This window comes from Polypterus senegalus, chromosome 14 (genome assembly GCF_016835505.1).
Source record: "Polypterus senegalus isolate Bchr_013 chromosome 14, ASM1683550v1, whole genome shotgun sequence".
Lineage (NCBI taxonomy): Eukaryota > Metazoa > Chordata > Cladistia > Polypteriformes > Polypteridae > Polypterus > Polypterus senegalus.
The window spans coordinates 142,778,189-142,803,257 of record NC_053167.1 but is presented as its reverse complement, the minus strand read 5'-3'; the positions used below and the strand labels follow the sequence as shown (position 1 = coordinate 142,803,257).

Below are 25,069 nucleotides of genomic sequence, written 5' to 3'. Positions count from 1 at the left end.
GAAAGGTCCCCAGTGGTACTTTTTCACTTCCGTTGTAGAACTGTATGGTCAGAGATGCTGCAGTTCCCAAACCAGACGGTGATGCAGCTAGTCAGAACACTCTCGGTGGTCTCATGTCCTGGGCTCTGATTACTAAATCTTGTCATTCAGGTTTTGACCTTGGCTAGTCACTTATTTACAATCCATGCCCATGAATTGTCAGCACAAAGCTTATAAACACAAATGAACAAACAGCACATGAACACAAGTGTGTGCATTTAGCATATAAAAAGCAACCAGCGTAGTCTGAAGTGCAAAAACATTTTCACGTAAATACTTATTGGATGTTAGTAATGCTGCACAAGATTCCTCATGATATCACAAAAGTGGTCAGCGTCTTTCAGGGGAACCTCCAAAAGGAGCCAAAGTGTATAAATCTCCAAAAGGGAGTGGGAAAACCATAATCCTTGAAAAAAAAATAATAGCAATAATAATATTTAAATAAATTTTAATTTAACCAAAAAAGAAAGATATAAAGAAGACAAAAAACAAAATATTGCCCCGTAAGATGAAACTCAAAACTGAAAAGCCAAAATTAAATCCAAATTCAAATACCAAAGGCAAGAGCCAAAAGTCCAAATCAGAGGTCAAAAATGGATACTTAGAAGAACAGAAACGATGACCCAGGCAACAAGACCAGTAGGGCTAATGCCAGTCCCAGCAACAGTGCTGAGGCCTCACTGGTGAATGTGTGTTACGTACAGTAAGTCGTTATGTCAGTTCTGCTTTGTTCTCTGCGTGTTTTACCAAATCTGCATTTCTATGTGGACCAGTTGAGTATTTAGTCACTCGTCTCATCTGCACTTCTATTTTATTGTAGCATTGGTCACAGTGCTTTATACAGAGTGCTGTACAAGAATAAGGTGTTGTTAAGAGCGTGTTGATTATTTTTTGTATGTCACATTTTCATTCTTATTCTTGGCTATTTCTGATTTGTTTTTCTTTTCTTTGATGTTTTGGAAAACACTTTGATTCTTTGTATGAAAATGTGTGTTAGAAATAAATGATGTTGGTGTTCAGTTTATAAGACTGAGCTGCAGTGTCAGTGGGCCCGGCCCCCTTGGATTCAATACAGAGAGCCGAAGATACACAACAAGCCAAATTAACAAATAGTACAAGAGAACAATAATTTTAAAAAAAAAAAAAAAAAATATTCAATGAAAATATCAAATAAGTCAACAAAAAATAATCAAAATCAGAAAATAGACACATTTTGAAAAAACATTAAGAATATGTTACTGTAATATCCAATCTTAGAAAGTTAAAGTTTTGAGTTAAACTCATATTGATGTTTGCTTAATTTGAATAGAATATTAATGTCTTTCATAGTCATAACTTATGGTATAGGCCAGTGGTGGCGAACCTATGGCACGCGTGCCAAAGGGGGCACTCAGAGCCCTCTCAGTGGGCACGCGCGCCGTCGCCCGAGCACAGAGTTCATTACTATAAAGCCAGAGGAATGCGGGGCCGGCCTGCTCCCCTCACCGCTCCCCCTCTTCACGCGCCGGAGGACTTTTTCACATCACCCGCCTCTGCCCAGCAGCCCAATGGGAGCGCTTCCTTCCTCTCCTGTCTGGGGTAAGGCGGGCGGCACACATGCTGCTTGAGGGTGCGGCAGGGACTGCAGCCTTTTGAGTCTGTGATTCCCGTGGTGGGGTTGGAGGGGATGTGGTATAGCGGGTCCACAGCTCAAAATTGAAAAGGCCAGTTTTAACAGATAATTGCCGCACTCGCGGCTTAAAGGGGGTTATGGTAGAGTGGCCGGAGTGGTTTCCGGGAGCTTTGTGATGCGGGCAGTCCTCGCTTAAGCGCACAGGTGAGGAGTCGTCCGCATCTGTAATTATTGCCGGAGTTGCTAATCGCCACACCTGATCCACGACCCCGTAATATATAATGGAAGCGTTGGGGGCGGAGCTTAATAGGGAAGACCTGCGTGAAACACTTGAGAGGATCGAAGGGATGACAAAGGACAGCACAGTTAGTTCTGAAAATGAAATCCTTAAAGTGTGGAATTCTCTGCCAAATAATCTTAAGTCAATGAAGGCACTTGAGATTGCTTTCCTTACTTTGTTTGGAACATCTTATGCTTGTGCGCAGCTGTTTTCAGCTTTGAATTAAATCAAATCTGACACCAGAAACAGACTAACAGATGACCTGAGTGCTGCATGTGTTGCTCTCAAGCTTACAAAGTATGAGCCAAGGTTAGACAAATTATCAGCATGCATACAACAGCAAAAAGCACATTCATTGTTCAAAAGCATACCGAATGCAAACTTTTACCTTTCAACAAAAAGTTGTTTGTATCATTGAAAGCTCTGTTATTATGTTTTTCTTTTAAGACAAAAGATGTTAATGTATGAGTTGCTTTTCTAAACTAAAAGCTCAGTAGATAGACAGACAGACAGAGCATCAGTATTGGCAGTCCAGTCCAATTTACCATCCAGCTCCACTCCCAGGTATTTAAAGGTCTGCACCCTCTGCACAGTCACCTCTGATGATCACGGGGTCCATGAGGGGCCTGGGCCTCCTAAAATCCACCACCAGCTCCTTGGTTATGCTGGTGTTCAGTTTTAGGTGGTATTCAGGTTACATTGCCATGTTGGCACTTTGCGATAAATAAGTGGGTTTTGGATTGCAGTTTGGACACTTGGTTTCTAAATGGTTCGCCATCACTGGTACAGTCTTTTCTCCCTATAAGTTACCAAGAGATAGAACCTTCTTACGGTAACTGGGTAACAGTGTGATAATAAGCTCAGTTTGTTTAGAACTGGTCCCAGTAAAGAGGGACTTGAAAGACCATTTTAAGTTTAGAAATGGGATAAGCATACAGTTTTCTGACCGTTTTGAAATGGTTCAGAAATGTGAAGTAAATAGTAACGATTTGAGATGTAACAAGATTAAGCTTAGAATTGAACTTTTCGTAACATTCATTTTTCCATTTTTGCTATTTTAATTTACTTTTTTTTTTGTGTGAACTGTTTTACTTTAAAACTTAACTAAACTTTTAAAAACGAAGATATTTGTCTGTGGAATCATTTCTGCGCGTCAGGCTTTTGTTGAATCCCATTTTTGAGTTGAAGCTGCAGAACTTTGATAATTTTGGGAAAAAACGCAGCTACAGTTACTTTCTCTGCCATTCTTACTGTCTTTGGATACAGTATATTAGGTCCCTTTGTTTATTTTCTTTTCTGTTTTCACCTCATTTTGGAGTTGTTTGTTATTTTTCATTTTCTTGAAGTGCATTGTTCTTTTCTTGTGAATTTAAGGTGACCATGTCATGATGAGCACTCAAGTTTGGGCAACCAGCAATTGTGTGGTGCATTCCTGTGTAACTAATTGGAAATAACCAGGAAAATAATGCTAGTGAAGAACAGTAGATGCATGTGTGTGTGTGATGGTGTCTGGGGGCTGCGCCCCTGCGTCTCTTATTAAATTGTCCTTTTCTTTCCAGTTCAATCCCAAAGTACCAATTTCAGATAAATTCAAATGCTACAGAGAGAAGCCCAGTCTGGCTGATAAGGTGTATTGCATCGTCTATGTTGTGGAAGCAAGCAAAGTCAGCCTCATTAATCAAGTTCTGCTGAAGAAGTTTAAGTTCATCCAGTCCAACGTGAACAACAAGGGTGAGTAACTGCAGCCTGGCAGAGCCTGATGAGACATTTATCAGGAACGAGACCAATGAGCCCATGAGAGGAGTAGATGACCTCACAGGACATTAAGTGAACACGGCCATTCTCTACTGCCCTCTAGTGACCAGAGCTGCTCGAGTAGCAATCAGGGTGTTCCTTCCATTGTGTGTAACAATAGTCTGGAATTGGGATACTTTGTGTTATAAATGGAGTGAGGTGACCAGCACATGTTGTATGTTGTTTCATCTCTTTGATTATTTTGAAAAATACTTATTATGATGATCCCGCCAATGTGTTTCTATAAAAAAACACAAACTGATGGGTTGTCTCTGGTGGTCCTTTGTTTTACTTAAGCTGAGCACCAGGACTGTGAAGTTAGACTCTGATTCTCTGATTTAATAAGCTGGACAACAACAGTCACTTGTTTAGGTGTTCATTCACTAATAAAACCCACTGATATGGCAACTTCAAATGTCATTTGGTTTTAAATGTACTCTTTTACAAGCCGGAGAGAGGACTGCTGCAATGGTAGCTCAGGGGATGTCTGGTGATTTTAGCCATGCAGCACCAGTATGTTAAGGAGTGACACCGAGTGCCAGTCCAGCGGCCCACCACGCAGTAGAGGCACAGGGGGGGCCACACGACACGTGTTCTTGTTAAACTCGCTCCCTCAGATGTGCTGCCTGCTCCTGTCTGCTGCACCAGACAAGAAATAAAAGTAACGTCAAATCTGTGAATGGAGGATTTTCAGTTTAAGGAAAACAAATCTGTCGCACAAACAACATCTTGTTGTGTTGCAGCCTTGTGCTAAAATTGTTTTGATTCATTTTTCCTTCATGAAACATCACTGAGTGCCCCAGAATGAGAAATTGAAAGTGAGCCTTTAGAAATTTTTACAAATTTATTTAAAAATTCTTCTTCTTCTTTCAGCTGCTCCCATTAGGGGTCGCCATAGCAGATCATCTTCTTCCATATCTTTTTGTTTTCGTCATCTTGTTCTGTCACACCCATCACCTGCATGTCCTCTCTCACCACATCCATAAACCTTCTGTGAGGCCTTCCTCTTTTCTCTTCCCTGGCAGCTCTATCCTTAGCATCTTCCTCCCAGTATACCCAGCATCTCTCCTCTGCACAGGTCCAAACCAGCACAATCTTGCCTGTCTGAGTGTCTCCCAACTGTCCCACCTGAGCTGACCCTCTAATGTCCTCCTTTCTAATCCTGTCCATCCTCGTCACACGCAATGCAAATCTTAGATTCTTTAACTCTGCCACCTCCAGCTCTGTCTCCTGTGCCACAGTCTCCTGCCCATATAACACAGCTGGTCTCACTACCATCCTGTAGACCTTCACTGTCACTCTCGCTGATACCCGCCTGTCACAAGTCACTCCTGACACTCTTCTCCACCCACTCCACCTGCCTGCACTCCCTTGTTCACCTCTCTTCCACAATCCCTATTACTCTGTACTGTTGATCCCAAGTATTTAAACTCCTCCACCTTTGCCAACTCTACTCCCCTCATCCTCACCATTCCACTGACCTCCCTCTCATTCACACACATGTATTCTGTTGTGGTGGTCCTACTGACGTTCATTCCTCTTCTCTCTAGAACAGATGTCCACCTGTCCAGGGTCTCCTCAACCTGCTCCCTACTATCGCTACAGATCACAATGTCATCATCAAACATCACAGTCCACGGGGACTCCTGTCTAATCTCATCTGTCAGCCTGTCCATCACCATTGCCAATAAGAAAGGACTCAGAGCCGATCCCTGATGTAATCCCACCTCCGTCACTCCTACCGCAGACCTCACCATGGTCACTCTTCCCTCGTTCATATCCTATACAACTCTTACGTACTTCTCTGCCACTCCCGACTTCCTCATTCAATACCTCAGCTCCTCTCAGTCACCCTGTCATTTGCTTTCTCCAGGTCCACAAAGACACAATCCAACTCCTTCTGTTCTTCTCTAAACTTCTCCATCAACATCCTCAGAGCAAACATCTCATCTGTGGTGCTCTTTCCTGGCATGAACCCATCCTACTGCTTACTACTCATCACCTCACTTCTTAACTGAGCTTCCACTACTCTTTCCCATAACTTCATGCTGTGGCTCATCAATTTTATCCCCTTGTGTTTGAGGGCCATTCATCTCTAAAAGGACCCCCATCTTGTCCGCAGAGCACTGCCTTCAGCTAACTCAAACAGGCCTTCTGACCTGATGCCTAAAACTGCAGCAAGTTGGGCAGGCGTGTGTCAGGCAGGACCTCATAATCTCAGCTGTCTTATTTTTAAAGCCTGATTATTAACAAGGACTGATACAAAATGTTCAGAAAATAATGAAGGAGACTCCAGCACACTATTTATAACAAGAGGCTCCTCCATGAGCCAAAAAGTGCTGTCAAGTGTTTGTTTTATCCTCTTAAGTTTAATATGCCAGGTCTGTGATGCTGTTCAGTAGAAATCTGGTAAACCTCACCTAATTAGTTTGGCAAAGTGTATCAAGAAAAGCTGTTTGTCAAAATTAATTTGCTACCATGCAAAATAAAGTAAATGCCAGCTCCCTCCATTGCAGATGCTCTGGGCCATATCAGAGTCTGAAAGCCTCCAGCCTGCTCATAAAGGTCAGTGAGACCTTGCACCACCTTCATCTACCGGCAAATACAAGATACTGTGCCTCACCCAGTGTATCCCAACCCCAAAAAAATCTAACATGGTTTTCTGAAGAGTCTTAAAAATGAAATGTGGAGGATTGGCACACCTTAGCCTGTGCCAGAACATGGAGGCCACTAAGTTACTGATGATTAACGCCCTTCCTCGATACGAGATTTCCTGTTGAAGGCATTTTCACAAGTTTATTCTGGCTTGCACCTTGTCCTCCCATTTAATGTCTTCTTCAATCTATCATAAGGGATGTGCCTCTCAGAATTTCACATGGACTCTCATCTCTTATCCCGTAGGGATTCCTCAGTTTGTGATGATCACTAAGATAGACGACGCCTGCACAGAAGTTGCAAACGATCTGACCAAAGTGTACCAAAGCCGCTACATTTATGAGAAGGTGAGTCAAAGTGACAGAGAGAGTGTAGCTATTCATGAGCCTTGATCAAGTGACAATGACGTTATTATAGTAAGGACAGTAATGCAGTGGTATCTGAACCTTCAGAAATTCTGAATCATACCATCAGGTTTCCTCTTTCTCTGAGTCGCCACCCTGCTAGTGACCTCTGAACTTTCACACTTGTCTCCTTAACTGCAGTTCCACCTGAGCTGTGATGGAGTAGGTGACCCTGCCCAGTCAGGAGGGTGATGCCAGATCCAAAACTGACCAGATACCTGGGCTGGTGGCACTCGAAATGGGGTCTCTTTTAGCTTTTGGTATTTACTCAGCACTTTTCTATTCATGTGTTATAAAGTCTCTGCTGTCATTCGAGCATCCCAAAGGAGCCCAGCAGTATCATTGGTAGAAAGGACATCTCTTGTCCTGATATCACGTCAGTCACTAGCGGCCATTTTCCAGAGTCATGAGTGCTGAATAAGGGTGAAAGGGCATCAATTGGGTCGTTCAGCCGAGAGAAGAGTTGGCGGCCCTGCTTCTCTCTGTGATGTCACCAAAAACGTTCACAATTCTACCTACTGTGTGTCGTTTGGTCTGTGTGACCTGAGAAATGCAAAATTTGAAGATGGGCTCCCTGAGACATGGCACACCAGTTTTTTACTATTTTGTTTAGCCTAAAGGTGCACAAAATGTGATTTTGTTTTTGTGAAAATAAAATATATTTTGAGTCCCAAATCAATGATGCGTACAAACAGATCATTATAAAGATTTAGGAGTAAATTGACGTAGACAAACTTAAAAAGCAGGGTAGGCCTCCTTTTTATTCTCTCTGTACAGTCGTGGCCAAAAGGTTTGAGAATGACATTAAGGAGTATTCATTTTCACAAAGTTTGCTGCTTCATTGACTTTAGATCTTTTTGTCAGATATTTCTCTGGCCTACTGAAGTAGAATTACAAGCAGTTCATAAGTTTAAAGGCTTTTATTGGCAATGACATGAAGTTCATGCAAAGTGTCCATATTTGTAGTGTTGGCCCTCCTTTCTTTTTCAAGACCCCTCTCTGCAGTTCACCCTGGCAGGCTGTCCATCAACTTCTGGGCTAAACCCTGACTGATGGCAGCTGCCCATTCTTGTATAATCAATGCTTGGAGTTTGTCAGAATTGGTGGGTTTGTGTTTGTCCACCCACCTGTCTGGGGAGTTTCCTGGCCATGGACCCCAAATTATATTCCCTGAGCCACTTAGTTCTCACTTTTATCTTATGGCCTGGTGCTCCATCATTGGTATTGTTGGTCAGCAAACTGTTCTTGGATGGATGATTGGGAGAAGTTGCTTTCAGAGGATGTTTTGGTTTCATTCTTTATTCATGGCCCGGGATCAGGGGGGCACTGCCAGTGCAGAGCTGGCTCAGGAATGGCAGCAGGTAGGTGTGAGTGAGGCGAAGACTTTTGGAGGATGGCCTGGTGGGTGTCAAGAAGGACAGCAAAGAAGCCAAGAAAATCATCAGGAACAGACTGATATTCTGAGATTGGACTGCTGAGGACTGCTGGGTGAAGTCATTTTCTCTGATGAACCCCCTTTCTGATTGTTTGGGGCATCCAGAAAAAAGAAAAGGTGAGTGGCACTACCATCAGTCCTGTGTCATGCCAACAGTAAAGCATCCTGAAACCATTCATGTCAGCCAAGGCAGTGCAGGGCTCACTCACAATTTGGCCTAAGAACACAACCATGAATAAACAATGGGACCAAAACATCCCACAAGACCATCCAAGAACACTTTGGTGTCCAACAATGCCTTTTCCAGCATGATGGAGCACCAGGCCATAAGGCAAAAGTGAGAATTAAGTGGCTCGGGGAACAAAATTTGGGGTCCATGGCCAGGAATCTCCCCAGATCTTTAATCCCATTGAGAACTTGTGGTCAGTCCTCAAGAGGTGGGTGGACAAACAAAAACCCACCAATTCTGATTCTGCAAGAATGGCCTGCTGCCATCAGTCAAGATTTGGTCCAGAAGTTGATTGGCAGCCTGCCAGGGTGAATTGCAGAGGTCTTGAAAAAGAAAGAAGAGCCAGCACTGCAACTATGGACTCTTCGTGTCATTGTTAATAAAAGCCTTTGAAACTTCTGTAATTCTACTTCAGTACACCAGAGAAACATCTGACAGAAAGATCTAAAAGCACTGAAGCAGCAAACTTTGTGAAAACCAACACGGGTCATTCTACAAACTTTTGGCAATGACTGTATAATTCAAAAAGTGCACAAAAGGTAATGGAGGAACAAAAGAGGCAAAAACCTCAAGTGAACAAAATCTAAATAAATCGTAATTCTGAAAGCTGTCCCTCCAAACAGGAGCCAGAAGATCCAATCCAAAATGAAAAATGACAAAAAACAGAAATCCAAGCAAAGACGCAAAGCTGAAGGTAAAGTGGGAAGGTCAGCTTCTCCTTAAATACTCGCTGTGATTGGCCAGTCCTTCAGCTGTATCATTAGATGACCCCGCCTCCTCGAGTCCCAAATGAAAGAGACTGGACAGAAAACAACAAACACTACGTAGAAACTTAATTAACAAGACACGGAGTAGCAAAATAATGAATACTCTATCAAAGAAAATCACAATAAACAAAGCAGAAACACTCTCTCAAAAACACGCTCTTTCATTTCACGATTCAAATGGCTTCTCTTCTCATCCATGTAGATAAAAATTAAGGCCAACTACATATTTATTTATTATCAAATTTGGCTTGTTGTCATTTATCCAATGACAAAATCTTGCTTGTACATTCAGTGTTGGCATATCATGCCCTTATCGGTCACTTAACTGACCTGCGCTCTCAGAGTGTCAGCAGTGGGATCATCATCAGCCATTTTTAGGTATGTCTTTTACGTTAGGCCAGTATGAACACTGTAATATAAAAATGAATGGACCTGTGGGTTAGGCCACCATCTGAGATGTATCCGTCACTCTAAGCTCAAGGCTCATCTGGGTTTGTCTCCAGCCCTCTCCTTCATGTCACCCCCTATCAGCTCACCCTCATTTCTGTTTTTTATTCCCAGGTAACTCAGCTGGCACAGGTGTTGGGAGTTCCCCTCTCTGCCATCTCCCTGGTTAAGAACTACGCTGTAGATTTTGAGCTCAACCTCAATATGGACATTTTGATCCTGACGGCCCTCCAGCAGATGCTAAGAGCTGCTGACGCCTGCTTAGATGAAATGACGCAGAGAGGCCTCACCCAGGAGAGCAGCTCTTAGTGTTTTTAGTCAGTGGTAGTCCAGCAGTTTCCTTTTACTCTTACTTTGTCATTCATTTTATGTTTCTAAAACGGTGTGAACTAACATGAACTCCAGTCACAATGGATACCTTTTGCTTTTGTTTTCCTGCCACGCCATTGTGTGCTTGTTAATTTGAGAAACTTATTATTTTTAACAAACAGGGTGGCCCGGTTAGCACCTTGACATTTCATCTTGTCTCTTGTCTTACCCTTGATTGACAACAGTGGGCACATGTCAGGAAGTAGATAGATAGATAGATAGATAGATAGAGTGAAAGGCACTATATAATAGATAGATACATAGATAGATAGAAAGGCACTATATAATAGATAGAGAGATAGATAGATAGATAGATAGATAGAGAGATAGCTAGATAGATAGATAGAAAGGCACTATATAATAGATAGATAGAGTGAAAGGCACTATATGATAGATAGATAGATAGATAGATAGATAGATAGATAGATAGATAGATAGAAAGGCACTATATAATAGATAGATAGATACTGTAGATAGATAGATAATTAATTATTAAAATGACCTTATTATGACCATAAAAAGAAAAATATTAACAATATACACAGTCAAAAGACAAACAAGTCCAATATTCAGGATAAAACAAAAAGGTATATATCAGACAACCACCACTACTCCCCCTTTACACTCCTCCTTCTCTGCACATAAATACTGTAATATAGATACTGTAGATACTTTATTAATCCCAAGGTGAAATTCCCATACTCCAGCAGCAGCATACTGATAAAGAACAATATTAAATTAATGAGTGATAACAATGCAGGTATAACAGACAATAACTTTGTACAATGTTAACGTTTACCCCCCGAGTCTCATAGTGTGGGGTCTCCTCAGTCTGTCAGTGGAGCAGGACGGTGACAGCAGTCTGTCGCTGAAGCTGCTCCTCTGTCTGGAGATGATCCTGTTCAGATGATGCAGTGGATTCTCCATGATTGACAGGTGCCTGCTCAGCGCCCATCGCTCTGCCACGGATGTCAAACTGTCCAGCTCCGTGCCTACAATAGAGCCTGCCTTCCTCACCAGTTTGTCCAGGCATGAGGTGTCCCTCTTCTTTATGCTGTCTTATTACAGATGTTGAAGGAAGCCACCCTTCTAATGAAGTATAGTCGTCTCTGTCCTCTCTTGCACAGATCATCAGTATTGGCAGTCCAGTCCAGTTTATCATCCAGCTGCACTCCCAGATATTTATAGGTCTGCACCCTCTGCACAGTCACCTCTGATGATCACGGGGTCCATGAGGGGCCAGGTCCTCCTAAAATCCACCACCAGCTCCTTGGTTTTACTGGTGTTCAGGTGTAGGTGGTTTGAGTCGCACCATTTAACAAAGTCCTTGATTAGGTTCCTATACTCTTCCTCTTGCCCACTCCTGATGCAGCCCAGTCGTCAGTGAACGTTTGCACGTGGCAGGACTCCGAGTTGTTTTGGAAGTCCGATGTATGTTGGCTGTACAGGACCGGAGAAAGTCCAGTCCCCTGCGGTGCTCCTGTGCTGCTGACCACAATGTCAGACCTGCAGTTCCCGAGACGCACATACTGAGGTCTGTCTGTAAGATAGATGTGATCTTCATTTAATCCAAATCTGTCAGTAAAGGTAGTGTTGTGTAGGAAAAGCGGGCTGCGCACGTAAGACACCCCTCAGGCACCACGCAACTGAAAGGATTCTGCTTGGAGGAGTGGGAGGCTCTTAGACGCTGTGACACTAGAGGGCACTGTCGCTCCTCAAACCCCACAGACAAATTTCCAAGACACCAAGTAAAAGCACCAGAAATATTTTAATTTCTTTCCTTCTTAATAAATTGTGTCTTCAAAGCACAATCAATAATCAATAATATAATAATAATAATAATATAATAATATAATTTTTTCCTCCTCTCCTCCCAGAAGCTCTGTCACTCTACCTCCCAACTCCAGCTCAGCTTGCTGGGTCTTCACCAGTCCTCTAAATAGTCCTTGACTCCTGTCTTTCTGTCCGTGTGATTCAATAGCACTTCCGGGTCAGATGAAGACTTGTATTTTTCTTCATCCCGGAAGTACTTCTGTTCTTACGTCCCCGTGACTTGAGAGTACTATTTGTGAAATAAAAATCCCCTCGTCTCCTTGCCGCGTCACACGGCGGCACCCAGCAGGGCTATGAATCCAAACTCCATCTCCCATGACGCCCTGCAGGAATCCGGGGCACCTCTATTGCTGCAGGGGAGATGCCATCTAGCGGCCTGGATGTGTCAGCCGGGATGAGCTGCCGGCCTTCCATCACAATGCTTATAGGAAACGTTGACTTCAGGGGACAATACAGCTAGCAGAGCCTTAAGGGAGGGACTTAAAGGACAAAAGTGGCAGGTCAGTTTATTCTTCAATGGATAAATAATCCCAAAGTCAGATTTTCATTTATTGTTTGCTTCTACAGTACATCTCCTTTATCTAAAGATTCTGTTTAAATGAAGTTCAAATCTTGATATGTCCACAAAATGGAAAAACCCTTCATGGGGTGTCCTTACTTTTTCATGTCACTGTATGTACCAATACTTTACACCAGTATCTACCAAAACTGCTACCCACATCCACTCGTAGCAGGCCAGTAGAGGAACACCAGTCAAACCAGTCTGTAGGAGACCCTGGAGGATGAGGAGCCATGGTGGGGATGTACCATCTCCTTCTGGACACGGACTCAGTCAGGAGCCATGAGGAGCCATGAAGCTCATCTCCACACCACATCATTGGTGTTACTGGGAGTGTTTTTGGTGTAAACGGCGCCCCCTCTTGTCTGCTTCCTTCACATCCCTCACACTTCCTCATGTTTACTTCATTTCCGTCAGCAGTTTTGTTGTTCATTTCCTGACTACCACTTCTAGCCGGCGGATGGTTTCCTTGCTTTGTTTTCCTCAGCGTTTCTCATTGCTCTAACACAGACGTTCATCATTATATGAATATTGTGCGCCTGAATACTGATTTGTAAAGCATCTTGAGCTTGGGCTGACTGTCTCGACAACATGTAATTAAATAAAGTTTGCCATGCAGCGAAACAATCGACGGACCTTTCATCAGAACTACTGACTTGAAGGAGTGTTTGAAGACCTCGCTGAGCTAGGGGCAAATATCCATCACACTGGTAATGAATGCATTTTGCTCCGTGGCTATCATCTTGTTAACTGATCATTTTTGGTTTTGTCAACTCTGTTGCTCCTCACTTGTACTCACTTCGGTACTCAAATGTGCCACTCGGTGCCACTGCCCACCTGCCATGTTGTTGTGCCTTCCTATGGTAAAGTCATCCCTGATGGAGGATCGCTGGAATCGTGGGGTAGAGGGGTTCTTTAATTGGATTGGCTGGCCCAGCACTGACTCAGCTGTGGAATGGCCAATAGGGGGAGAGGCAGCTTGATGGCCGAGGTCTCCAGGACTCTAATATCCAAATCATATTATGGGATGTCATCTACTGTTAAATTCTGCCAAGTACTTCTAAAATTTTTATTTGTATACTGTATTGAGGATTTGTTTTGTTCTGTTCTGTGTATTGTGTTGTATTGACCCCCTTTTTCTTTTTGACACCCACTGTGCGCCCAGTCTACCTGGTAAAGGGGTCTCTCTTTGAACTGCCTTTCCGGAGGTTTCTTCCATTTTTTTTTTTTCCTACTGGGGTTTTTTGGGAGTTTTTCCTTTTCTTCTTAGAGAGTCAAGGCTGGGGGGCTGTCAAGAAGCAGGGTCTTTTATTTTAGGCTATACAAAAATGAATTGCATTGTATTGTGGTGACCACCTTGTGTCCCCTTGTCCTGTCACACTTGTTCAAGACAGTCCACCAGATGGATGTTACTCAGTTGTGTTGACCTTCTTTGTAAGTCCCTTTGGATAAAAGTGTCTGTTAAGCAAATAAATGTTAACATAAAGGCAAATGTTCAATTTGTTGCAGGAATGGCTTTGAACAAAATATACAGAAATAATATCAGACTAATACGTTTATGTCCCTTTATACATTTAACAAAGTGGTCGTGCAAAATAAAAATAATATTCTAATTTCAGAATGCTGCATAACAAAGTTTTTGCTTCTTGAACACTGTTGGGTGTTTCTTATAGGTTTTTGGGTGCTGATCATGAATATCACATCTAAATTTACCCGTCACGTCCCGTTTCAGATTTTTTCTTCTATTTGTATCCAAACATTTTCACTCCCATTAGTGACTTATCAACAATGGTTTGTGCGGCCTGGGCATGTCCAGGAATGGAATCAGGCCAGGCTGGAAGCTGTTCTGTGGAAGTTGACACCCTGGGCTTGCCTGGCCGGTCTGAACGAGCTTGACGCTGTCTCAGCATACTATAAAGGTGGCTTGCATACACCAATCCTGCTCATTTGGTTTCTATAGATAGTCAGTGTGTATGCAGAGTATCAGTATAGTAAAGTATAGTATCTGTAGCAATAGAACAGTAAGTAAGCTTGATGCTATAGACATTTTGGTGTCGTCATGACGATATGTCTCGTCAATGTCGTGACAGCCGCGATACATTCTGCCATATCTGTACACTCGCGCCTCAGAGATGTTAGATGACTGCTCTTGTGAAGAGAGCTTATCGTCTGTATTTCGGCTGGTGGTCAAGACGAGGAGTGGACACCTCACATTTACTGTGCGACATGTGCTGTCAGTCTGAGAGCCGGGCTTAGAGGCACTCAAAAAACGATGCCATTTGCTGTTCCGATGATGACGGAGAGAACAGACAGAGCGTGTGACAGACTGTTACTTCTGTTTGACTACTGTCTCTGGTTTCTCTACCAAAAACAACAAGTCAATTGAATATCCTAATCTGCCTCCAGCAATGAGACCCGTGCCACATGACGACAGTCTTCCAATTCCAAAACCACCAGAGGATTGGACCTTAGATGAACCAAATGAAGAACTGTCAGTGACATTGACCCGGATTTTAAACCGTGCTCATCAGGCGATCCACATCTGATAACACAATCCGAACTGATCGATTTGGTCAGAGAGTTGGGTCTGTCAAAAGCAAAAGCCGAGCTGCTGGGTTCGAGACTGCAGGAATGGTGTTTGCTGTCACCAGGTATGAACATTTCTGTGTTTCAAGGCCAACATCATGATGTAACCACATTGTTTGCACAAGTCAGCAGTCTCTGTGTCTTTTGTGACATTGAAGGATTGTTCTCAGCCTTGGGTTGTGATCACAACTTTGGAGAGTGGCGTCTCTTCATTGGTTCATCAATGTTAAGCCTGAAAGCTGTTCTGCTACACAATGGCAACGTTTATCCTTCATTACCTGCTGGCTATGCAGCACACATGAAAGAAACGTATGAGGATATGGAGCTGTTGCTGAAGCACGTCCAGTATAGCAGGTACAACTGGAATATCTGTGGAGATCTTCAAGTCGTTGCTCTGTTACTAGGACTGCAGCTCAGCTATACAAAGTACTGTTGTGTCATCTGTGAATGGGACAATCGTGCCAAAGAGTCACACTATTCTTGACAGAGCTGGCCACTCCGTAAAAAGTTAGTTCTAGGACAGAAAAATGTGGCACATGAATTGCTTGTCAGCCCGGGAAAGATATTTTTGCCTCCTCTTCACATAAAACTGGGACTCATGAAGAATTTATTTAAGACAGATGTTCCCAAGAATAACTGACGCCAAGATCAAAGAGGACATTTTTGTTGGCCCCCAGATCAGACATGTTATGAGTGACAAGCGGTTTGAAGATCTGTTAGTTGGGCCTGGAAAGCCTCCAAAGACGTTGTTGACAATTTCCTGGGCAATTCCAGAGCCCCAAACTACATTGAGCTGGTAGACAAACTTCTCAAAGCATACAAGACAATGATGTGCCACATGTCACTCAAGACTCATGTCCTCCACTCACACTTGGACTTCTTCCCTGCAAATCTCGGTGCTGTCAGTGATGAACACGGCGAAGGTTTTCACCGGGACATTGCGACGATGGAGAGACGATACCAGGGCAACTGGACTCTGTCAATGCTTGCTGACTACTGTTGGACACCGCAGCGTGATGCACCAGACATTGAATACAAAAGAAAATCAGGAGCAAAACACTTTTAGATAGATAGATAGATAGAGTGAAGGGGACTATATAATAGATAGATAGATAGATAGATAGATAGATAGATAGATAGATAGATAGATAGATAGATGTGAAAGGCACTATATAATAGATAGATAGATAGATAGATAGATAGATAGATAGATAGATAGATAGATAGACGTGAAAGGCACTATATAATAGATAGATAGATAGATAGATAGATAGATAGATAGATAGATAGATAGATATGAAAGGCACTATATAATAGATAGATAGATAGATAGATAGATATGAAAGGCACTATATGATAGATAGATAGATGTGAAAGGCACTATATAATAGATAGATAGATAGATAGATAGATAGATACTTTATTAATCCCAAGGGGAAATTCACATAATCCAGCAGCAGTATACTGATACAAAAATATATATATATATATTAAATTAAATAGTAATAAAAATGAAAAATGGAAAAAAAATTAAAAAGCAGACAATAACTTTGAGTTTATTCTGTTGAATTTAGTAATTTATGCGAAACATAAACGGGACTGAATACGTTATTGTCAGTAAACATAGAAATGTCTGTTTCTCAGAGTTCCTATGTGATGCCGTAAAACCAAAAGTAGATTTGTGCAAATCCAGTAGGTACCATCACAATCAGCAAAATCTTTTCAGGAAGCGAGATGTTTCAAAAAAATTGTTGTGCAGTGAAATTATTTGATATCAGCTTTGAGAAAGTGTGACTGCGGTGAGGTGTGCGGTAGGAGTGACAGCCCGGCTCAGGGTGACAGTGGCAGCACATCGAGGACCGGCGCTGAGCCCTGACCTGTTTGTAAAGGTGACAGACAGGTGAGCTCACACAGGGCTCTCCGTGGGCTGCTGTGATGTCCACCGGTGACATTGTGACCTGCGGTGACAGGAGACAGCAGGCTGAGACGAACCTGGAGAGGTGGAGAGAAGAAGAATGAGAGTCAGAAGGAGTGACACGGAGTACAAAATGGTGGAAAAGTGTGACTGCAAGGAGTCGAGGTGGTGAAGGGAGACGAATTGAAATACTTGGGTTCAACAGTCCAAAGCGATGGAGAGAGTGTGGCAGAGAAAAAGATGAAGGCAGGGTGGAGTGGGCGGAGAAGAGTGGCAGGAGTGATTTGTGACAGATGATCTAAAGCGGGGTGTCCGACTCTGGTGGGCCGCAGGTTTTCATTCTGACCCTTTCCCTTTTCAAATAATGAACTCCTTCTCCCTTCATTTTCATAGCCTCCTGTTTTTAAAGATTCAGTCCTCTGATTTGATTCGTTTCTTCATTAAACAGAAATGAGACGTGAAACGAGCCGACAGATGAGCAGCTAAACTGGAACATCAAACTCCAGCCAGTTCCTTAATGAGAAACCGATTCTTGCAGTTCATGAAAGCCGTCATTGATCATCAGGGCTTGTCGTTGCTCTCGTTCCACCACAGCAGCCTGTTGACTTTCTGTTTTTTCTAAGACCACCGTCAAGATGTTTTGGTGACCTGAGCAGACCCACATGACCAAGACCTTCACCTTTCTTAATTTTCAGGTGAGCTGGTCAGGTGGTGGCTCATTTCGTGTCTCATTACGGTTTAGCTGCTCATTAAGGAAAATGAAACAACTGAGGGGTCCGAGTCTCATCCATTAAAAACAAAGGCAACACAAGTGAACTGGCAGCAAAAAACTGACTTACTGAGGGTTAGAATGAAAATCTGCAGCCACTGCGGCCCACCAGGACTGGAGTTGGACACCCCTGATCTAAAGGGTCCGGGCTGGTAACTCGAAGGTCGCCAGTTTAAATCCAGGAGGACTGCCACTCCGTTGGGCCCTTAAACCTGCGACTGCTCCAGGGGGTCTCGCTGTAAAAATAGCTGACCCTGCGCTCTGCCCCCTAAAACTCACTGGACGGTAAGTTGGGGTAAGCGAAAAATGACAAACTGCTAATAGAAGAAATTCTATATGGCAATTAAAAAATAATGATAAAATTAAACGACAGTGAGACCAGCCATGTTGTAGAGTTTGGAGACGCAACAGAAAGACAGGAGGAAGAGCTGGAGGTGGCGGAGATGAAGACGCTGCGACTTTCACTCAGAGTGAAGAGGGTGGAGAAGATTAGGAATGAGGGTATCAGAGGGACGCACAGGTGTGACAGCTTGGGGACAAAGTGAGACTGAGATGGCTTGGGGACGTGCAGAGGAGAGATGAGGGGTACATCGGTAAAGAATATTGAGGACGGGACCACCAGGCAAGAGGGACAGGAGGAAGGCCAAAGAGGAGGGTTATGGATGTGGTGAAGGGGGACGTGAAGGCAGGAGATGATGACAAACACAGAGCGAGATGGAGACGGACGATCCGCAATGGCGACCCCTAAATGGGAGCAGATGAAAGAAGAAGAAGATCCAAACTTTATTTTAACATACACTTTTTATTAGCGTTCCTCCACCTTTATGGTCCCCCAGCCCACTTTTGCCCTTTCAAGTTCATCGACAACCATCTAACAGCAAATGCAATGGTGGGTGTTGGGGGTGTTGTGTTTCAGAGCGGTGAAATATGTGCAGTTACAAGAGCAGGACAGGGAAACCCCCTTCATCGTGCAGCTCATCGTGAGCCACTAGCAGAACAACGACATCAGTCAGCGGCCCTGAAGTGGTGGAGAAGCAAATGCTTTGTGCGGCTCATTGACGGCACTGGTCACGTGACCCTCGCTGAATCTTTCAAGTTCGAGACCGCCAGTGGCAGACCCCTCCATTAACATCTCTTAATGACGTCACAGGGCAGTCTGGCTCTCCGGGAGTCATTACCTGAGGACGAGTCACACGGTTCTCACTCACATTGGATTCTCTGACGTTTCGTCTTTGTTTTTATGCTTTGTGTACTGAAACGAGCCAATGGAATATGCAGTTTTACTTAAAGAGCTGTTAGAAATGCAGAAATGTATGTTGACTTTTTTAAAAATGGAAAAATTAAGTCACCAGCTGCATTGTATTTTCAAGTGTACTCAACTAATGGGCATTGAATTTGAACTGATAGGAATTATTAAGTTAAAAGCAATTTCTATACATAAAGTTTAATTTGTCCAATAAATTGACACTCATACAATACCAACACTTAAAATGTCAGGTATGCTGAACTACAGGATGTAAGTAGCTTTGATTTAAAATTAAAAGTACCTTTGATAACTGCAGACGAGTTTAACGAACTTAAAATTTCAATTATATAACTTACAAAACTGAGTTTATGCGACTAAATTACCCCAAAGTTGAATTAACTTAAAAAAAGCTGTGCAGCTGGTTGCTTTATTTTTTTAAGTTTTCTCAACTTTAATTTTTGTTACAGTGGCAGCAGGATCAATATATAATTTATTATGAGATCATATACTAATGTATAAAATATTAAATTATATATTTACAATGCAATCAGAGGGGACCCCAATCCCTGGACATCTGAACCGTGAATCTTATTAACAGTACGAGTAAAGTGAGTCACGACGGCCATCACTAAAAAGGAGTTGCTACACCAGCCATGTCAGTCCAGCAAAACAGATAAGTGACTTGTCACCAATTTGTTAAGTAGGCTGATGGTGAGAAGAAATGATTCGGGGGTCTTAAATAGGGTCACGATTTGAATCCAACGACAACAGACGTCTCTCAGCTCCACGTCTCTCGGCTGCTCGCCAGCACATTTGCTGTCCTCTGTCGCCACCCAGTGGCGAGCGTTCAGAACACCACACTGACAAATACAAACGAGCTGCTGGGTGAGCACAACTGGACCCACACTTTCAATAAAAGCCTCTGACTTTACCAGCAGCGTCCGAGCCTTGTGAGTGTATTGTGGGATACATCAGTAAATAAGAAGTCGCCCAAACTTTAGCACAGAAGAATAAACGCTTTAATAGAAATGTATTAATGCATAAGAAGATAAAGGCTGAGCGCTTCTCCATTCTGCATTCCTAACTCGTACACACAATCCCAGTCACTGACACATGTACCGCTTCTTCTGCCCCTCACCAATCATAATGCCCAAAGCAGATACCTGCTGTCACTTGTCATCGATCGTAACCACTGAGACTTTCACTCAAAGTATATCGTCATCCTTGCTGCCATAAAGGATACCCGTTTTCTTTACGTGCGTATTCAGTAAATTGAATGTAACGCCAATAAAGGATAAAAAACAAAATGGGAATATTTGTGACAAGGCACTGGGCATCAGGGTGAGGAGTGCTGTTTTGTGTGTCACATTACTTGCCATCTCATACGTTTCCCCATCATCATCAGTAATCCCCGCCCCATCCATTTTTCAAACATGCTCGTCCTGAGCAGGGTCCTGCGGAAGATGGAGCCGATCAAATGTAAGGCAGTAATAATCCCTGGAAGGGGCTCCTCTCCATCACAGGGGGAATACACATTGTGGTCAATTAACATCTCCAATTCACACACAGGCACGGCGAGAACATGCAAACTCCGCGCACGGAGGTCCCCGAAAGTAACCCCTGGTCTCCATGTTGCAAAGCTAAAGTGCTGTCGCTGCGCCACCCAGCACTTCTTCTTTCTTGATAATTGGCCTTCACATATCGGCCCCTGTTAGTATAAAATGGACGTTTGACCCTCTGCAGCACAACCTCAGGCGTCCCCTACTCCGTCTGATCTCACATCGTGCGGGAATACGACGATAAAACGCGGGCGGGACTCGTGGCGGTTGACCACTGCGAAGGTGCGACTCCCGGGAGGTCAGTCTGAACTGTCGGTGCTGACAATCAAAAAAATCACGGATAAACCCCGCCCACCGCCAGGCATGCGAGCGCCCTGTTTTCTGATTTTCATAACCACGCCTCCCTGAAGAGCACGCTCTGGATTTCAGTCGCTCAGGTCGCGCCGTTCATTGCAGTCCGTCAGGTTATGACAAATAGCGGGATGGTTTTGATGAACAGGCGGCGGGGATTTGGGGGGTGGGGTCGAGGAAAAAAGTTTCGTTTTCCCAAAACTGGTGCCAAGTTTTCAGTTTCGTTTCAGGACCCGAGAGCACAAGTTGGCATTTCTCCGGGCTGCTGCTGCAGGCTCAGGGCGTCATTTTGAAAGGGGTGACAGAAGAGGAGGTGTTGAGGTGCTGAGAGAGCGTCTTTGAGGACTGAAATACAAAGAAAAGGAGAAAAGCAAGAGTAACGAAAGAAGGAGATCGGGTGAAAAAATAAAAAGGTAATTAATAAAAAAAATCAAAGGGATCTGGTAGGGGGCATCCGGACAGCGTGAGAAAGTGCGGAGCTGTAAATCAGAGACCCCGAATACCGCTTGAGCCGCGATGGGCAGCGACGGTCATTAGCGGATGAGTGGACTGATTTTACAAGGGGAATCGCAGTAGAGGTCTGCAATCAAATTTAGACTAAAAGGGTCGGGTACAGGAGCATTTTTAATGTTAAACGTCGGTACATTTACGGTGTGTGTGTGTGTGTGTGGTCTGCAAAAAAAGAATGCATAAAACTTATAAAACTTACATCTTGCCCGAAGAAGGGTCTCGAGTTGCCTCGAAAGCTGGCATATTGTAATCTTTTTAGTTGGCCAATAAAAGGGGGCATTTTGCTTGACTTCTCACTAGATTCACAATGGCTAACACGGTACAACAAACCCCTGTACTAATCTCATTGGTAAATGACACAAACGTCCACTAGATGTCAGCATTACTCAGATTTAGCGCTAAGTTATTGGCAGTTTGAAATCCAAATCAATAAAGTTTATCAGTAAACAGTATCAACAAACGTATAGTAAAGTACATTGACGTAATAACATAAACTATTACTGAAAGAATATCGCTGCATGTAAATAACACTAAGGCACATTCCCAACATATAAACTCTAAACAGTACACTTTATACAACTTTTCATGTTAAGGTATAAGAAACAAATAAAATAAGTCAAAAGCAAACGAACTCACCGCTGGTCATTAACACACACTTCTTATTAATTCAGGACACTTCTGACTCTTAGTTCTTCTTGTTCTTTCGGCTGCTCCCATTAAGGGTCGCCACAGCAGTTCATCTTCTTCCATACCTTTCTGTGCTCGTCATCTCATTCTGTCACACTCATCACCTGCATGTCCTCTCTCACCACTTCTCACTTCTCTTCCACACTCCCCATTACTCTGTACTGTTGATCTCAGATATTTAAACTCATCCACCTTCACCAACTCTACTCCCTCATCCTCGCCATTCCACTGATCTTCCTCTCATTCACACACATGTACTCTGTCCTGGTGGTCCTACTGACCTTCATTCATCTCCTCTCATATCTTCACCTCTCCAGGGTCTCCTCAACCTGCTCCCTAATATATGCCCCACATATTCACTTTATTTCAGATTCAACAACAAACTTATTTGCAATTTAACTTTAAATGTACTTCGCCCGCCAACCCCCAAGCCTGCGCTATGTGCCAGCCACTTCATGTCTCTGCCACTCGCGGTGTGAAGAGGGGGGCTGAGACACCCCAAGGAGATGCAGGTGCTCCCCCGACAGCCCCTCAGTGATACAATGGGAAACAAATAACAGTTTATTTTGACCTCCTCTTTGCTCGATCAGCTGCTGGCTTGATGCAGTGCCGTGTGATCTTCATCTCGCATGGCGCACTTCTGTCCTATCACCGATGTTCACATATTCGATCTCTTTTCACTTTTATCTTTTCGTCTATCACATTGAATTTTGATTCCGTGTTTGAACTTTCATCGTGACAACGTAACGTATAACTGCCGAGAGTGAATATCGTTGCTTTCTCTCTACAAGAAATGTGTCTGACGATAACATTCACACAAATGAGAAACGATTTCTCTCGCAGGATTTCACTTTCATCAAACAACCAATCTTTTACTTCTCGCGGATACGCCTCTTCATTGGGATGAAACGCTACTTTTCCCTGATGGCAACACAACTTAGACGATCTACAAGTCTCTGACTTCAAGTTTAAATCCAAACAATACGTTCAATCTCTGTTCTGATTTCACTGAGTAATAATTTCTGTTTGTTTGTGCTAATGCGATCTTTATTATCCTTTTTATGAGACTTTCAAATTTTTGTGGTTAAATGTGTTTGATGATCAGAAACATTTTGTGTGACAAACATGCAAAAGAATAAGAAATCAGGAAGGGGGCAAATAGTTTTTCACACCACTGCATGTCTGCTTCTTTTCATGTTAAAACTGATTAAGTTGGTGTTTGTGTTGAGATTACTTAGTAAGTTTTCTTCAATTTTTCACTTAAGTCTTCAATCTGCCTCAAGAATGATTTAAGATATGAAGAGGAAGGGGAAGTGATGGCGAAGGTGGTAGGGATGAGCACGACGCCCGTACACTTGTGCTGTATGACCGCCCTGCTGGCTGCTGCCGAGAGTTAATTCTACAATAAGATAAAATAAAAATAAAAAGAGGAACAAACTTGGAAGTCAATCATCACCCCAAAGTGGACAGTAGACGTCACGTAGTACATGTGTACCAAAACTCAGGTCAATCGGTGAAACGGTTTGTGAGCGACAGGTGATTTAAAATCCTGGACTGACAAACGGACAGCCACGGTATGAAGATGTCGGCTCAACGTTTAGTTCTTCTGCGATTTGTGCTGCACTTTTTATTATCGACTCCAATGATTCACCTGTCCTGAAATCGTTCAGGTAATCTTTAAGATTTTTTTACATTTTTGAGAGCTTCATTGAAGTTAAGACATTAGACGGAGTGACGCCATGCTGAGTGCACATGGAGCAGGTCACGAGGGAGAACTTCGTGACCTCAATTAGGTAATCAAGAACTTCCAGGAACTTTTAAAACGTAGCCACCCAAGGGGTAAGAGAGGGTCGAGGGTTCTGTAGACGTCATGGAAAATCCAAGTTGAGATTCTTAGAATATTTTATAAATCTGGTAATTATTCCATTAGTCTACCAAGAAAGGGCACCAATACAATAGAGGGGCTCTCGATGGATCTGAGCGGCGCGCTTGACCGACCTTTCCTTTCTTTCTTTCTTTCTTTCTTTCTTTCTTTCTTTCTTTCTTTCTTTCTTTCTTTCTTTCTACCCCAGAAAGACCAACATACAGTAACATTTGTGCTGTCGTTGCATCGATTCCAGTAAACCGGCGGATTCGGAATAACATTCTTGCTCCATATTATAGCGCGGCTCTAGGAAAAATGCGCACAATGTGAAAAACACCTCATAAGAAAAAGCAATACATTTTTTTCATTGTGGGTTTTATTCCTGTCATTTTTTGGTGAAGCCCCCATAGCTTAGTGCCCTTGTGCACACCCACTTGCGCCAACCCTGACTTCATGGCTTTGTGACTCATATGGCCTTCTATACCCGGGTACACACGTGTGTTTTTCTAAATGACGTCCAATCGATTCAAGTGGACGCCAGTGAAGTTTTAGCCGAAACTCCAGGAGAATTAAAACACAAAAAGCAGGCATGTGAGAAAAGGGTCTCAATGAGATTTTAGGTTTTGTTTTCTTCTCTAAAAGTGTTTGCATTTTGTCTTTATGGATTGTTGAGTGTAGACAAAAAAAATTGCAAATGTCTCCATTTCTTTAATAAAGCATGCAGACAGTGATGGGGTCTGAGTATTTTCTGAATCCCCTCTAATCACAGTACCTTAAGAAGTCCAGAAGACACAAGAATCCTAATTAGAAATCAGAAACCCTGATAGACACAAAGCCGCAGGTCGAGTGGGAGCTTCAGGACTTCATTAAATACTTAGGGGGTCCTGCCTCCTTGGGCTCAAACCACTCATAAGCATCAGAAAACACCAAAGAATCAGCAGTGAACAAGAGAGATCATTGTGGTACGACTGGTACTGATAAAGATGTCAGGAACTGCCCACCCAGCTGGCCTTGGGGAATACAGGTGGGCTGTTAACAGGAGGTGACGGGCTTTAACTGATCTGCTTATGAGCTGCAGGAACGAGAAGTAAAAGCATGAAATGGGGGACGAGTCAGGAGTTGCGGCCCACACTACGATATCACAGTGGCCCGGGAGGTT

At 43.2% G+C, this 25,069-nt stretch overlaps 1 protein-coding gene across 1 annotated transcript in view; it reads left to right on the top strand.

Annotated features, from left to right (window-relative positions):
• LOC120514355 overlaps positions 1-25,069 on the top strand; it is a 128,062-nt gene that overhangs the window by 59,466 nt on the left and 43,527 nt on the right. Inside the window, exons 7-10 of the mRNA XM_039734672.1 lie at positions 3,491-3,662; positions 6,627-6,727; positions 9,777-9,970; positions 18,067-18,194. Coding sequence (XP_039590606.1) covers positions 3,491-3,662; positions 6,627-6,727; positions 9,777-9,970; positions 18,067-18,194 — 595 coding nt within the window. The remainder of the gene's footprint in view (positions 1-3,490; positions 3,663-6,626; positions 6,728-9,776; positions 9,971-18,066; positions 18,195-25,069) is intronic.